This window comes from Camellia sinensis, chromosome 6 (assembly GCF_055761805.1).
Source record: "Camellia sinensis isolate YWXY chromosome 6, ASM5576180v1, whole genome shotgun sequence".
Lineage (NCBI taxonomy): Eukaryota > Viridiplantae > Streptophyta > Magnoliopsida > Ericales > Theaceae > Camellia > Camellia sinensis.
In genome coordinates, this window is record NC_138966.1 from 117126851 (window position 1) to 117143703 (window position 16853).

The 16853-nt window shown below is 37.3% G+C and overlaps 1 protein-coding gene across 1 annotated transcript; it reads left to right on the plus strand.

Annotated features, from left to right (window-relative positions):
* The first annotated feature begins 2063 nt into the window (after positions 1 to 2063).
* Positions 2064 to 7405, plus strand: LOC114312993 (cytochrome P450 81Q32). The gene is made up of 3 exons (XM_028259309.2): positions 2064 to 2617; positions 5308 to 5818; positions 6725 to 7405. The coding sequence occupies exons 1-3, from the start codon at positions 2220 to 2222 to the stop codon at positions 7337 to 7339; spliced, it is 1524 nt and encodes a 507-aa protein (XP_028115110.2). The 5' UTR covers positions 2064 to 2219; the 3' UTR covers positions 7340 to 7405.
* Positions 7406 to 16853: the final 9448 nt, after the last annotated feature.

Genomic DNA, 16853 nt, shown 5'->3' on the forward strand with positions numbered 1-16853 from the left:
TTTTGGCTTTTGAAGGTTAGTATTGTAATTTTAAGTATGCTAGCAAGGATCAATCAGTCCTTACAGAAGATTAATTGCCAATCAATTATCAGACGATTGTGTTTAAGTTCTTTCAGCCTTAATGAAGAGGACTTTTACTGGTGGTTTGTTTAGGAGAATTTAGTAAACAACAATTAAATGAAGAACAATTGTAGTATTTCATTATGTAAAAATGAAAAATTTACAATGATCTGATCCAGCCTCGTAGAGGTTTACAACAACAAGCTATTCAAAACTACTCCTATGAATAAAGTGCAATACAAGAATTTGAAGTGCAGAAATGTAAAGAACAAGAAATGTAAAAACTGGAAGAAAAATAAAGTAGATAAAAATTGGTTTCTGAATCTGAGTCTGGGTCCCTCTTTCTAGGGCCTTCTCTGCTATTTATACTTTTTAATGATAACTGTCAAAATGGGCTTCTAACCGTCGAAACACTCCTTCATGATCGCTGATCATGCTCTATCACAGTTAGCTCCACTACGCCATGTTTGCAGTTAGACTTCTCTCATGATTTTGAATTTTAACCTTGTGAATAACCGTTAGGCCTCATCACCTTATATCTCTGGATCATTCCAGTGCTACGCAGACCCATTATTACCAATATGGGTTGACACGTGTCTGACTATGGTTGGTAATTTATATTACCTTCCCAAATTACCCTTCTCATGCCACGTGTTGAATCGTGATTAGCTTATACAATTTATACAGCCAATATATATATATGTATATATATGTATGGACCTGAGCTCTTCCAGTCATTCATTTAGACTGGAGATCCCTATTTAGGCATGTGAGACTCACCATGGGTCCTATTTCGATAATCAGAATCATTCATTTTGCTAGGCATTTTGTATATTTTATTTATAAAAAAATTAAACCGATTCAATAATCGTAATGTATTTAATTTATTGCGCTTGTCAAAAAAAATGGGCGACAATTGGGTTTTTAAAAATATACTTGTTTTTTTTTAAACAAATGTGATGAATTAAATAGGTTATGATTATCGAATTGATTTGATTTTTTGTGTAAATAAAATACATAAAATACCTGACAAAATTAATAATTTAAATAATCAAAACGAAGCTCATAATAAATCTCACTTGTCCAAACTAGGGGTGCTCACAGTTCGGATTGACGGATTGAAAAAAATCAAACTGTATCTGTTTGCTGGATTGGCAGATGGATGCGAATCGGTTTGGTGGTTTAAATTTTTACAAATTTTGAACATAATATAATAACTTGTCAATATTTTTTTTTTTGGATAACAATCCAACTCAACATAACCAAAAGATTATCAAGTAAATTGTCAAATACCAATAATAAATACATATAAAAAACCATATATTATGAAAACTATTTCATTACTTTTCTTTTTATTCAAAAACTATTTAATTTGATTTTTTTTTAAAATGACAAAATTAAGCCTTATATTTTCTTACACAAAAATACCAAATATCAACACTTATCATTTGATAAAAAGATTTTCAAATTGAAAAAACAAGAAAATATCTGAAAAAAAAAATTCAATTAAAAACACAAACAGAGTATATAAACAAATTAAAAACATAGTCTTACAAATTACTAAAGGTATTCATGATTTGACAATTTAATTTCAATCAAAGAAATTTTAAATTCATCATCCATTTGAAATTAAACGAATTAAAAAAAATTAATTTATAACCACCTGCTCGTCATTACACATCTATTCAATACGTAACGAATCAATTCGATTTGATTAAAACACCTAAGTCTAACCAGAGCCCCCAATATGGACTACGGATCGGAGGAGATCCACTTCCCATATATATAGTTGTAGTAGATAGTAGATAAATATAAATGATGTTGATAGGATGATGACTGCTATGATGTCAACGTTTAAAACTATATTATAATAATAAAATAATAGAGCTATAGGCTCCACTCCTTCAACAAGTAACAAATAGTCGTAGTTTATGACTTATGAGCCCACCCAAAAAAATAAAAAAAATAAAAAAAATAAATAGTCGTAGCAGATAGTGGATGGATAAATATAAATGATGTTGATATGACGAATAACGTCAACGTCTAAAACTATATTATAATAATAAAATAATAGAGCTACAGGCTCCACTCCTTCAATAAGTAACAAATTTTCTCCCCTCAAACTTGGCACCACACGGACAAAATTGGATACAGAGCGAATGATGGAAGCTAACTGGTACTCCATACCTCTCACCATAATCTCTCTCCTCCTACTCTTCTTCTTCTTCTTCAAGCTCCTCACAGCAAAACAAGAAAGATACAAGAATTTACCCCCAAGTCCTCCTGGGCTTCCCATCATAGGCCATCTTCATCTACTGAAAGAGCCACTGCACCAAACTCTTCAAGCTTTTTCAGACAAGTATGGCCCAATCACCCTCCTCCGGTTCGGACCCAGAAAGGTCATCGTGGTCACCTCTCCTTCTGCCGTCGAAGAATGTTTCACGAAAAATGATATCATATTCGCCAACCGGCCGCCTAGCCTCTCCGGAAAATACCTCAACTACAATAACACCAGTATGGGTGCAGCCCCATATGGTGACCTTTGGCGCAACCTCAGGTTTATTCGACAACTCTAGTATTTTCGTGTTGAGGTTTTATGTGTTTGGTTCTGTTTTTTTATTTCTTGCTTTGATATTCTTGGTTTTATGTCATCATATCGAAATATAAGACATGTGGTGGCCTCACGAGCCCAAAAGTCACGTTTAGTTGATGAAAAATTTGATTATCTTTATATCAAATCAAAATTTTGATTGAAATTGTTGAACAAATTTTGATAAAGAAAAAAAAAAGAAGAAAAAAAGTGAACGATCAGAGATACTTTGATTCAACATTGGTTGTTGTAAATTGCCTCTCTTTTAATTTGATCAATTTGATGAAATGATTAGAGCTGATAAAAGAATTGGTGAGATTTGGGGAATTTTTGGGAGAAAGTTTTATATTCAATTTCTGGCAATAGAAAAGCGGAGTATAGTGTTGAGAACTCAGTTGGGTGGTTTAGGGGTTTACATTGTAATAAGGATTTCTTCTTCTCTTGTTGAGGCTTTTACCAGTAGACATTTTGTTCTTTTAAATTGGTAGTTTTTGCCAAATATTCATTTAATTCTGAAACAGTAACGATATACAAATATAGCTTTGTTCATCAATTTCATACCAAATGATGTGGCTTGTTTTGGTCATTTCATTTTTAATCACCCACCACTACTTCCTAATTTCACAAATACCCACTATCATAATCATTCTTGTCATGATTTCTATATAAAAATTCTATGACCATATATATAATTTTTCATTATGAAATGGTGGGTTAATTAGCCCATGAAATCTTTTAAGTTTGGCTGCTCGGTGGTTTGGAATGGAGTAAAGGGATCTCAAGAAGAAAGTTGGGATTCCTTATTTTATGCGGTTTGGTGGTTTTTATGGTTAGCAACGAATGAGGTATTTCTTAATGAGAATGAAATCTCCAGGAATGAGGTCACTGAAGGTATCAAAGTTGAGGTGTTTTTTTGTTTTTTGTTTTTGAGAGAGATTTTAATTATATTTTTAGTTCCCAAAGTATAAGAATTTTGTGTCATTTTGATCCTAAATTATGTTACTATGGTCCCCAATGTTTTGATCCCCGCCAATGCTTAAATTATGTTACTATGGTCCCCAATGTATAAAAAATGTTTCAATTTATTAGTCTCTCAATGTCTAAATTGAAATACTTTTTATACATTAAGGATTAGATTGATACAATTTAAATATTAGGGATTAAATTGAAACACTTTATAGATTGATGACCAAATTAACACAAGACCGATACTTTTGAGACCAAGAACGCAATTAAACCTCATGGATAAAAGCCAACTTTGAAGGTGTTAGTTTTAACATTGAGTGTTCGTTTGGCTAAGATTTTGAGACCAAAAAAATACAAAAAGACAAAATAAGTTATATAAGTCAATAAGATAATACTACTTTTTATACATAATTATTACATTTTTTCACTCACAAAAGTCAAAAAAATCTCAAAACAAAAACCAAATAAGACTAAAAAAGCCAAGCTAAAAAAGTCTCAGGTTAAAAAGGTTGATTATATTAATCAATGCCAAACACCCCTAGAATTTGTGAAGGGGTGAAGACACGGAAACTGAGATATCTCGAGAAATTTTGGGTTCTTGTTTGACATACCTCTATTTTGTAAAAAAATCTGTTATTTGGTAAAAAAATCTGTTTACGTATAACATTTTAGGATTCTCTTGATGATGGATGGTTGAGTGTTTTGGTTAAAGGTTGGCTAAAACAGGGGAAGCCTTTGCGGTATGTTTTGGTGGTTGGCATGTTTTATTCAATATATTCTTCTTTCACTATAAAAAAAATTAAAGTTTTAGAAATTAAAATTTAGGGACAAAATTATTTTTTAAAGGCTAAATATTTTTGTTGTGAAATGTATTGTTATTATATTTTAGTAACAAAAATGACATATTAGTGATAAAGTATTATCCTTTTGGGATCAAATTTTTGTCTCAAAAAATAAATCATTTTGAGATCAAATTATTTTGTCCCTAAAAATCTATTTATTAGTGACATTTTCAAAATTTTGTTGCTAAAAGTTTTGTTTTTTTACTTTTCGGAACGACTTTTTAGCGACTATCCTCATGACGATAGAAATTGGTCCCTAAATATCTTTTGCAACAAAATTTTCGCTTTTAGATATTAGAATATTTGATCTTTAAAACTCTTATATGTTGTAGTGTTTTGTCATTCAAAAAATAATAATAATATGGGTAAATTACAAATACACCTTCTGAGGTTTGATGAAAATACGAATCGCCCTTTGTGATTTTGAAAATTATATTCCACCCCTGAAGGTATTTAATTACACAACAAATCGTCCTTTTATTAATAAATCATCAAATCAATTAATAGTTTTTAATAATGTTAAAAATATGTTTTAATTAATAATTTAGGTAATTTTATTATTGTATAGGAAAGCAATTATAAGTTTTATTTTTTTAATTAATTTTGTTAAATAAAAAATTCTAATAAAGGGGGTATTTGTAATTTTTCAAACTATAGAAGTAATTTATATTTTAAACGAACCTTATAAATGTATTTGTAATTTATCCTAATAATATTAAGTGACATGATTTTTACAAAAGTAAAATGTTTTTCTTTCTAAAATATCCCTACACTCATTTTGTCAGAATGAGACGTTAGTGACAGTTTTAAAATTAAAAAACATTTTAATAGATTTTGTTATAATCTCAGGCGTATTACAACCTTGGAGATTTTGTCAACTACTCGCCTAGAGAGGACAACTAGTATACGAGGAAAGGAAGTGAAGTTCTTTGTGAATCAACTCATGAATAATTGTGGTGGTGGTGAGTATAGTAAGGTGAACTTGAATTCCAAGTTTTTTGAGCTCTCATATAATGTTATGACCATGATGATCATGGGGAAGAGGTTCTATGGAGAAGGCGTGGACGATGTTGGGGAGGCCAAGCTCTTTCAGAAATTGATAAGAGAGCATTTTGAACTTGTCAAGAAATCAAATCCAGCAGACCTTTTTCCGGTTTTGCAGTGGGTGGATTTGTTTGGGACAGCGAAGAAAATGAAAGCCACGGCAGAGAGGATGGACAAGTTTTTGCAGAAACTAGTTGATGAGCATAAAAAAACCAGTGCATCAACAAAAGTGAAGACACTAATCCACAATTTGCTGTCTTTGCAAGAAACAGAACCTGGGTTCTATACCAACAGCATTATAAATGGGATGATAATGGTAAGATCAGATCACTACAACATCAATGTTTATCTATATATTTATTTTTTCATTTCAATAAAATAACTTCTTTCACTTATGCTGTGTTTAGTTGGGAATTCGGGAAATGATTTGGAAATAGAAACAAAAAAGGAAGGTAGAATGTTAATAAAATATACCTACATTTCACATAATTTCACATATCTTTTCCTTTTCATATTTCAAATCTCTCTTCAAATCTTCCGACCAAACACAACATTAATTTTCTATCCCTACCAGTTTTTTTTTTTTTTTCTTCTTCCCATCACAACCTTATGATTATGAATTTCTTATGTTTATCATGCTTTTGTTAAGAAATTTGAAGATCTACCCTTTTCTACACAGTTTTCTTTTTGGGAGAGGGTGAGTCATTTTTGCAACACAAGTTCTTTGACCTTGTTTGATGTAATTTATAGATGCTGCTTATAACACATACATAGATTGAAAATCTATGTTAAGAGTGTTTGGTGTAGTTTATACTTCATAATTTATGAGGTAAAAACAACTTAATTTTTAACAGAATCCATTATTGAAAAACTGAAGGATAAGAATACTTTAGCTTATACTTTTTAATTATCTGACTTTCATTTTGCAATAATCTACAAAAAATAGGTTTACGGTTTTTTATGGTTGTGGTTGAGAAATGTCAAAACACAAAAGGATTTTCCACAATATTTTCTTTACACTAAACATAAAAGGTAGTAGTGAGGTTCACATAAATAAACAAGTGGTACGCTTGCCTTTGTGTGTAGTAATAAAAAAATTGGGTAAGTTTCCATTGCTATTTTCATCTTCTTCTTCTTCTTCTTGCGTGTGTGTGTGTGTGCGCGCGCGTGCGTGTGTGTGTGTTTTGGTTATACCTCTTAACTAGGTGTCTGGTGTGGATAGGTATTGCTAATTGCTGGGAGTGATACTTCATCAACTACTTTGGAATGGGCAATGTCACTACTCCTCAACCATCCAGATGCAATGACAAAAGTTAAAGAAGAGATTGATGCTCACGTTGGACAGGATCGCCTCATAGATGAACAAGATTTACCCAAGCTAGATTACCTATCAAATGTAGTGAATGAAGCACTTCGATTATATGCACCCGTCCCACTTCTATTGCCACATGAAGCATCTGAGGATTGTACAGTGGGGGGTTATGATGTCCCACAAGGCACGACGTTAATGGTAAATGCATTGGCCATTCATAGAGACCCCAAGCTATGGGAAAATCCAACAAAATTCATGCCAGAGAGGTTTCAAGCGGAGAGTGCTGGAGATGGGTATAGGCTGATTCCATTTGGCAGTGGAAGACGTGGTTGTCCCGGGGCTAGCCTAGCCAAAAGGATGGTTGGGCTAGCACTAGGAGCCTTGATTCAGTCATTTGAATGGAAGACAGTTAACGAAGAGCAGGTGGATATGACTGAAAGTCCTGGCATCACCATGCCAAAGTTGAAGCCCTTGGAGGCCATTTGTAAGCCGCGTCTATCCATGAGCAAACATTGTCTTGTATGATGCCTTTTCATTCTGTTTTGCTATAGAAATAAAAACAATAAATCACAAGAAGTTACAATTTGTTTAGTTTTATCTTTAGTATTATAATTTTTGATTTTTTTCTTTTTCGGTAAATTGAATTTTACTAAACTACAAAACAACTAAACTAGATTACGAGAATCAAATGAATTTACCCAAATTGTTTCCTAATCAAACAGGAAAGCTAACAAATAATAAAATAAAAAAGTTATTTATATTATATCCTTTGTGGTGAAGTTTGAAAACAGAAAGGAGATGCATTGAAGTCGTTTGTAGCTTTGCTTTGCTCAATGTATTAGTTTGTGCTTCATTTTAAAATCGCTTGTTCATGCCTCAAATATGTTTGCTTGCTAGCTTGATTTTGTGGTGGTTGGTTTACACTCCTTGGCTCACAGATTGACTTTTTGGTTTATGCTTGCTGTTGCAAACACCTCGGTTGATGACTTGGTGGACTAATATAAAATATCTAGCCAGTGCTACGTACATTTTTCAGCTATTCCTCCTGAGCAAGGATTTTTCTCTAAAGTTTCCTAGAGTGCTACATTGTGTGGTTGAGATTTGCTGGCAAGTCACATCAATTTTTCTGATGTGACTTGCCAGTAAATCTCAACTACACAATGTAGCACTCTAGGAAACTTTAGAGAAATTTCACTCTAGAGGATCCTTGGTGATTCGTCCTGGCCAGTGTAACTTATCTGACAACCCACTATTTTAGTAATTTTTAGATTTTTTAGTTAAAATATGAGGTAAAAAAAAAAAGTAATGTTAGAAATTTTAAAATTTTTATCAAATGTTTTACATGGATGTAGAACTCACATGGGACTTACATGGTATGGGTTTCGCATTCATATAAGATATTTTTGGTAAAACTTTTGAAGTCTTAAGCATTTTTGAAAAAAAATTAGCGTAAATTACACTAGCACTCTCTTAGATTTCTATTTAATATAAATCCCCTCTTCATATTTGAAAAATTACATTCTCCTCTCTGAGATTTGTAATCTCATTACAAATTGTCCCATGAATTGCTGCTGATGTCATGCCTTAAAATTTTCTAATGACTATTTTTTCCTTTTTCCTACCATTTCTTATTTCTATCATCATGATTACAATTTATAATTTTCCATCATTACATTCTACCCGAACATATTCTTATTGAGTGATGATATACAAATATAAATTTTATATAGAATTTTCAAACACAATGATATAGTTTAATGATGACCTTTCACTTTAAAACAAAATACCCATAAACATAATTTATATTTATAACAGTATCACTATCATAACATTTTTATGATATTTTATGTATAAATTTTGATATAATTTTTTATTTTTATTTCCACCATTATATCTAAATTAGATCAATTTAATTCAGATATAATTAAAAAGTATAAAATTGATACAAAAAATTAAAAAAAAAATATTGAATACAACAAAATAAAATAATGTATTGAATTTTTGTATCTTTTTTTTTTGTGTTTGGAGAATTTAAAAAAAAATCACAAAATATTATTTCTTAAGTATATCTAAAAAATAAAAATAAAAATAAAAAATGGGTAAAAAAAACATGAAAATAAAAGAAAAATTCAAATTTTTGTGTGAGCTAAAGCAAATAAGATGATTGTTATTTCATTTGAAATGATATTAACAAAATATGTCATTTTAATCTGACAATGGATAAGTATGAGGGGGATCTATATTAAACAGAAACTTTAGAGGGTATTAGTGTAATTTATCCAAAAAATTAATATATTTGGAATAATTTTTAACTTTTTATGAAAAAAAATACAAAAAGTAGAGAGAAAATAAAATTTTGACTTTTTTATTTTTTATTTTTTATAGTTTATTAGTTTTTGACCTCTTTAATATATTTTTGACTTTTAAGTTAAAATTTACAATTCCTAAATGAATAGTTAACATTTTGTTTAAATTAAGAATAATGTTATAGTATACTAACTAGTATACTAACAGATGATATAGTATAATTTTAGAAGTTTTAGGTATATGTAATTTGTATAATAGATAGAGTCAGTAATAATGACATAATACTAATTACAACAAGGGACGGGTCGGGCTGGTCCACACTTCTAACATGTCTGCTAGCCTTGAAGTCCATGGAACGTTCCTGCAAAAAAGGTCCAATAGGGGAGGCAATCCCCCGGCAGACACTCTGACAATCAAATTAGGATAGAGTAGATTGATTGTATTGAGCCAGAAGAGGGAGATGAAGAACTTAACCTTTAACGTATCTCGGAAACTTCCTTATATCCTTTGCTCATCATTTTCTTGTCCATTCCCGACTGTCGTGTTGGCAGTAAATCTATATTCTAACTCGCATCGTTCATGGTGAGTCTGTCTCCTTCGACGTGAAGGGGTTGTCATATTAATGCTGTGAGAGCTTCATTAATGGCTGATGTGTGGTGCAATAACTTTGCAATATCTTTATTTGCTTACGTGTCTAGGCCTCTATTTGGCAAGTGTTTGAATGCTATTAGTTCTGGCCTAGTGTTGATTTCTCAGAGTTATTGGGCTTTGATCGCTGGGATATGCACTAGGCCCTTGGGCTTTGATCGCTGGGATGCGAACTGGGCCCTGATCTGTGGGTTTGGCCCTTCCGGTGCCCAACGATATCAGTAGTCTCCCATTCCCGAGTGTAGCTTTAGTCCAACAAAGGGAATAGCAAAGGTGGAGGGAGTCTCCCAAGATTGGAGAGCGGGTAAGGGTGGGGGGTGGAGGAGTGACCAAGCGGCGAGGGTGACCGACAATAGAGAGGGCCAGCTGCGAAGGTGGCCAAGTTGGATGGTCGACCCGAAGGAGGGTCGACTGCGAAGGTGGCTGAGCGGGATGGCCGACCAGGAGGAGGGCCGACCGCAAAGGTGGTAGAGTGGGATGACCAATCGTAAGGAAGGCCAATCACAAAGATGGCCGAGCGAGGTGACCAACCGAGCGGGGTGATCAACCATGAGGTGGGCAGACCACGTAGGGGATTGAGAAAAGATTAACGATGCGCGGGGCTCGAGGGGGGAAAGCATGTGCTGATGTGAAGTGGAATAGATGGGGAAGAGGAAAGAGAATTACTGGGGCGAGGAAGGGATTGTGGCCGTACACAGGATACAACAAGGGCCGTTGATAAGGGATACGAATAATTGAGGGGGTTTGTAAGATGGGATATTGAAAAGACAAGGGTCGTATTTTTGTTCAAATTTTCAAACCAGCGAATTTTAACCGCGATGTTTGGGAAATAGGTAAACCTTGAGCTTTTGGACTTATGCGTTTTGCTTACTTGATTGCAAAAAACCAGCACATTCTAGACTTAAGTTCCTTCATCGCAAGAGATTTTCCCGTCTGGCATATCGCAAATTTTCTTACCCTCACAACCGAAGCAATAGTTAGAAACGTGAAGGAGATGGCACAATACAAAACGCCAGCCATAGGAGTGGATGCATTAGGAGAGGATGATGGGGTGGAGCTAGCGGAGCAGCATAGGGTGGAAAGACGGGTGGAGAGGGAGGCGGAGCGGCTGGTGTGGCCCCTGGGGTCGACAATGATCTTGGCGGTGTAGTCGATTAGCCATGTGGCACTAGACCACTGGCATACAAAGGTGGACAAATCCACTCTGACGGTAGAGGATTTTGAGGAGTTCCGCAGCAGAGTTGAGGCTGCTAACGAAGAAAGAGAGGGCGTTGCACGCACGACCGATGGAGTTCGCATTGTATGAAGAGGCTGTGCGCGGGGGCCTAAGGTTACCCCTTCCATAGCTAGTGGTGGACGTGTTAAACTGTCTGGAGGTGGCCCCAAGACAGCTTATGTCGAACGCGTGGAAGATTCTGTTCGCTTGTGCAATCACGGGACCGTGGGTGACTGGAGGGGAGATGATAACGGTGGATAAGTTTTTCTCCCGCTACAAGGTGTCAGGGCAACAGGAGACATGGGTGACCTTACAAGCCGTAGTAGGAAGGGAATTGGTGGCGAGTTGCCTTTGTCGGTGAAGGGATGGCGGCCAAAGTGGTTTTTGTGTCGACGAGCGGCAGAAGAGGAGCACGTACAATTTGGAAAGTCGCCACCATGTCTTGGGAACCGAAGTTAGATGCCGAGGCGGAGAAGAGGGTCAAATAGGTGAAGGGTTGAAGGGAGAATGAGTGGCTAAAGTGGGACGACCTCGTCCAACCCTCAACCCTGGTCAACCTGAATCTGGGGCCGCAACCAGCTAAAGGAGATCTGACGCCAGAGGAGATGGAGGTGAGGAGGAAAGCTTAGGAGGAGGAGGAGAACAAGCGAGCTTTTGCAAGGGCAGATAAATATAAGGAGAAAGAATTAGGTCCAGTGCTGAAGCTGGTTGCGAAGAGGTCGGTCAGACCACACCCGAAGCCGTTGGGAGAGAAAGACCTGATCGCGTTTGTGACTTTGCGGGCACCATTCAATCCGTTGAAGGAAAAGAAGCAAGAGGGATGTGGATGCAATGTTAAAGAAAAAGAAAATGAAGGTGGCTGCAAAAGGGGGTGAGGGAGGACCGGTAGGGAAGAAGGCAAAAGAGAGGGTAGTAGAGTTGTCCCCAAGTTAGGAGGGGGAGACCAGGGCTGGTATGGGGACAGAGGAAGGGTTGGCCAAGTTCCCAAGTGACCAAGTGGTGAACGAATCAAGCGAGCAAAAAAGGTTGGCAGAAACCGACCAGTCAGCCAATTTGCCCTCCAAAGACGTGCCCTTACAAGATGTGCCCCTAAGTCAGGAGCTAGGGAGAGAGCGGGCAAGTGGAATAGAGACCAACGCTGCATTGAAGACCGCCATACATCACGTTCGCACGGTGGTTGGCTGCTTGGTGGATGATGGAGGCGAAGCCAGGGTCGCCGCAAACCGTCTATTGGGGGTCGTTGAGGACGCAGCTATGTAGAGTATGGCCCAATTAATAGAGGTCAATCTCATGAGAGGGTTCTGCTCAGTGCAGATGGAAGCAATGACCCTGGCGACGACCCTATTAGGCAAGGCAGTGGGGGTGAAAATGGAGGCAGAGCCGCTGAAGGCCCAACTGGAAGGAGTGTGGGCGCAATTACAGAACTTAAGGGCGGAGACAACTGGCTGGAGAAAGGTAGCGTGTAGCGCCTACGCGAAGGGTCTGGCCTATGCTCAGAGGGCGAAAAAGATGGAAGTTTTGGCAGTGGTACAGGGGTACTTGGCTGAGTGCGCCAGGGTAAGCTAGGCTGGGGTCACCTTCGAGCTGTCAGTCGCCAAGTTTAAACTGGAAGTGGTGCGCCACAAGGCGGTATCACTAGAGTTTGAGCTGGCGGGTGAGCGGAAGAAGGTGGGCGATGTCCAAGAAGCCTGCAACACCGCCAAAGAAAGGTTGGAGGAGGCCCTCACAAATAATGAAGAGCTATGTGCCTAAGCCCTGAAGGACAAAGAAGAAGAAAATGTGTATAGTGCTCAGTTGGAGAAGGCCTTGGGAGAAGAGAGGGCCAAGATGGCAGAGTTAACCAGGATGATGGCGTCTGAGAGGGCGTCCTATTCGAACCTATGCGTTGCGGCGATGGAGCAGCTTAAGTCTTCCCCTGAAGTCCAAATGGCCATTGACGTGGCGGTGGCGGGGGGCTTGGCCAGAGTGGGTGAAGGGGGTGCTGGCCCATTAGGAGTGGCTGTTGTTGAGAGGACTGAAGAAGATATAATCTAAGATTTTCAGCAATCAGACTACTACAAACATGAGATGAGCCAGTACTTGGACAGCGGCTGGACAAGCTTCAAGTACAAGGTGTAGGAGCTGTTCCTAGATGTGGACTTTAACGTGGTGAAGCCAGGAGAGGAGGACATCGCCCAAACTCCGCTGGATGAGGGGGTAGAAGAGGAAGATTTGGCGTCCAGTGATGGGGAGTGCAGATTGGGCTTTTTGTTTGGTTTTGTTCGTTTGTTTGTTTGTTTTTTTTTTTTTTTTTTTTGAGAGAGAGAGAGCTCCTTGTAAAGAATGGTTGAAATTTGTAAAGGACTTGTGTTTATAATGAATTTGAATATGATGGTCTGTGAAGATTTAAATATAAAGAATTTAAGACTTAGGTTTGTGAAGTTTTAGTTTGTACATGCCTTAATGATGGTTTTTCTTGTTACTCTTTTTGTTGTGTACTGTGTATATAATAAACCTATGCATGGAAAGGTTTAAATGTTGTATAAAGTAATGTTGCTAAGGAGGCTTAAAAGTGAACTAACTAGTTGTCCATAAGCTGAAGAGACTGCGCGTTATTATGGTTTGTAATAAAATTAAGTTATAAAAATATTGTGTGTTTTGCTTCGTGCTCGGTCTGATGCTCAGGCTTTGTAGGATTCGGTCTGGCTGAGCGCTTCGTGCTCAGTTGGGCTGAGGCTTTGGAGGGCTTAGTCTAGCTGAGCACCGCATGCTCAGTCTGACAGAGCGTGTTGTGCTCATTCTGGTTGAGGCTTTAGAGGTCTCAATCTGGCTGAGCGCCGTATGCTCGGTCTAGCAGAGCGTGTTGTGTAACTCAATCTAGCTGAGATCTTCATGCTCAGTCTGGCTAAGGCTATGTTTAACTCAGTCTAGCTGAGTTCTTCATGCTTAGTCTGGCTGAGGCTTTGGAGGGCTCAGTCTGGCTGAGCGCCATATCTGTATGCTCGGTCTGGTAGAGCGTTTTGTGCGTAGTTTGGCTGAGCGCTACATGCTCGGTCTAGTAGAGCGTGTTGTGTAACTTAGTCTGGCTGAGCTCTTCATGCTTAGTCTGGCTGAGGTTATGTTTAACTTAGTCTGGCTAAGTTCTTCATGCTCAGTCTGGCTAAAGCTATGTTTAACTCAGTCTAGTTGAGGCTTTGGAGGGCTCAGTCCAGCTGAGCGCCGCATCTGCATGCTCGGTCTCACAGAGCGTTTTGTGCTCAGTTTGGCTAAGGCTTTTGAGGGCTCAGTCGGGCCGAGCTCTTCAGGTTCAATCTATATTTAATTTAGTTGAATTTGTTTAATTTTGGATTAAGGCACGACATAGTGTAGACACCTTTTTTTTGACCGCCCACAAAACTTAGATGCTTTGTTTAATACACTCGATGATGAAAGTTGAATTGTGAATTCGCAGCGATTTGGATTCAATCAGGCTCCCGAAATAACCTCAAATCTTCAACATTTACCTTGTTTGAACCTGTGAGTTTCATTTTTTGACCTTTTCCCACCCTGAGCTAAGTTTGAACCAAAAAAACAAGGGAGGCCATTAAGGCCTGGCCGTGCATCAGTTATGGCCGGCCATGGCTATGAATGGCCGGCTGGCCCTCGATTGGATAAATACTGTTCTAGAAGGGAGGCCATCAGCTATCCATTTTTGAAGATTTTTATTACCTTTTGAGCTCGAATTCTATAAAAACGAAACTCAGGGATTGTTTTGAGGGTTGAACAAAAATCTAGAAGTCATATATACACCTTGAGAGCTCTTGTCTCCTCCTTCTTCCATTGTAAGCTTTGAGCTAACCTAGCTTGTCTATACCATCTCTATCCTCCATGCACAACCTTGTTTGATCACCCTAGAGCCTTGGTTGATATTGGAGAAGCATAATTCAAGCTTAAGAGTGAGTTGAAGCCAAGTTTGAATCATCAATGACAAGCTTACCCCTTGAAAGGTGTAAGCTTGTTTTCTTCTCTCTTACTCTCTTTTCTTTCACTTACTTCATAGTTCTTGCTGTTTTGAATTGTTTTGAGCTTATTTTAGGTGATTGGAGTTGGGTTTGAAGAGTTACCAAAAGGGTAGAGAGAACTTGCTCTTTCTATACCTTTACTTATAACTCAAACCTTCTCTTTTCCACTATTTTCCTTTGATATATACACTGATTTTCAGAGGTTTAGAAAGGCTAACTCAAACCATGTTTTTAGAGGTTAGCCATCCCTCCTTATTCTTGCTTACTAGCCTTAATTCTCTTCTTTATTGTCTAACTGTTCAAGCTCTTTTCATGCATGCTCTATCTCTGTTTTCCATGTATTAAGGGTTGTTTTGAGGTTGTCTAAGCCTTTTCAATAGGGTCATGCCTTGTTTTGTACATTTGTGATATCATAAGTTGGCATACTTGTTTCTTGTTATGCTTTCTTTGTTCATTTCCATGTTTGGAGTCTAAGTTTAATAATCAATCCATCATTCATCTCTTTTATACTTGAGAATGATTTCAACCAATTGAGGTTGTTCGAATCATGTAAGAAAGGTTCCCACTTAATGGCTTAACCTTTCCAAAGATTCATTGCCAGCGGTGTGGCCTTTCTCTCATGCTTTAGAAGAACCTCTTCTTTGGCATTACTTCTTGTTTAGAGGACTTAAAACCATAGACAAATGGACTAAAGAATGGCAAGGCCTAATAAAATTGCTTTAAAACTTGGATGAACACACTGTAGACACCCCATTTTTGATGGCCCTGTAAGACTTGGATGTTCTTGTAGGTAAATCTAATGGCGAGTTTGATTGCTCGCTGACTGCTCGAAGTCCGCGACAGAACGCCACAGGTTTGAGTTTTCCAAACCCTACATCCATTTTGTCTCATCTTTGGACCATGCCTAGGTCTTTTTAGCATGATGTTTTAGATTGGAGGTTGCTGGCCACCATTTCTCATTTGCCGGCCATTGATGTGCCCTGCCAGCCATCAGTGTTTCCTGCAGATATTTTGTGATATTTTGTGCTAGCTGTTTGCACAGATTCATGCATCTTCTAACATGTGTATAGCTGGATGTTTGTGAGGGGATTTTTTGTTTTCTATATATAGGACCCCTCTCTCTCATATGTGGGGGTTAGAAAAATTTGAAGACATAAAAATTCTCTCTCTCTAGATTTCTCTCTCTCTCTCTTACAATTTTGTGCTAAGTGCTTGTTTTCTCTACACTTTTACATACACTACCCTAAGGAAAGTTGCTAGTCTTTGAGTTGAGGTAACTTGGGACCTTATTTGGGTTCTAGAAGGTGGTTTTGGCTCAGATCGTTGGCCAATTTGTGATTGCTTCAAAGGTATAACACTTGCATTGTTTATACTTATTTTGTATACTTGTTTTGCCATCCTTTTCAACTGTTTTGGGGTTGGTTTTGAATTGTAAAAAGCTTTGTTTTGGTGGCTTAAAAATGGTGGTTTGAACCCCTTTTTAGTTAGGGGGTGGTTCACCCTTCTTGTTTCCTTATGTGTAAAGCTTTTGTGCCTTTATTCATTACTTTAAAACCATTTTTTTAGACTTTTTAACCATTGAATTTCAAATGTTTTTCAGTGGTAAAAAACACATTTTGAAGTCCAAAATTGGAGGAGTTAGCCTTCTCTCCTTGTGTCTTGTTTGCATGCCTAGTTAGCTCCATGCACTAGCTTATTGTTTGAACTTTTTGTGGCTTAAGTTCAGCATGTTTTAGACTATATTTAAGGTTGTTTTGCCTCTGTTTTTGGTTATTTGTTCCATTTGTGTCTTGCATGGCATGGTTGTAGTGTTAATTCTTTCACTAGCTTAATGTTTTAAGGCTTTAACTATTACTGGTTTGAGTTAGTTGCATGTTTTAGTACTTTT

Coding starts and splice junctions, on each gene's coding strand:
- LOC114312993 (XM_028259309.2), top strand. CDS start 2,220: ATGATGGAAGCTAACTGGTACTCCATACCTCTCACCATAATCTCTCTC. Junction 2,618..5,307: donor GACCTTTGGCGCAACCTCAG/GTTTATTCGACA, acceptor TTATAATCTCAG/GCGTATTACAACCTTGGAGA. Junction 5,819..6,724: donor TTATAAATGGGATGATAATG/GTAAGATCAGAT, acceptor TGGTGTGGATAG/GTATTGCTAATTGCTGGGAG.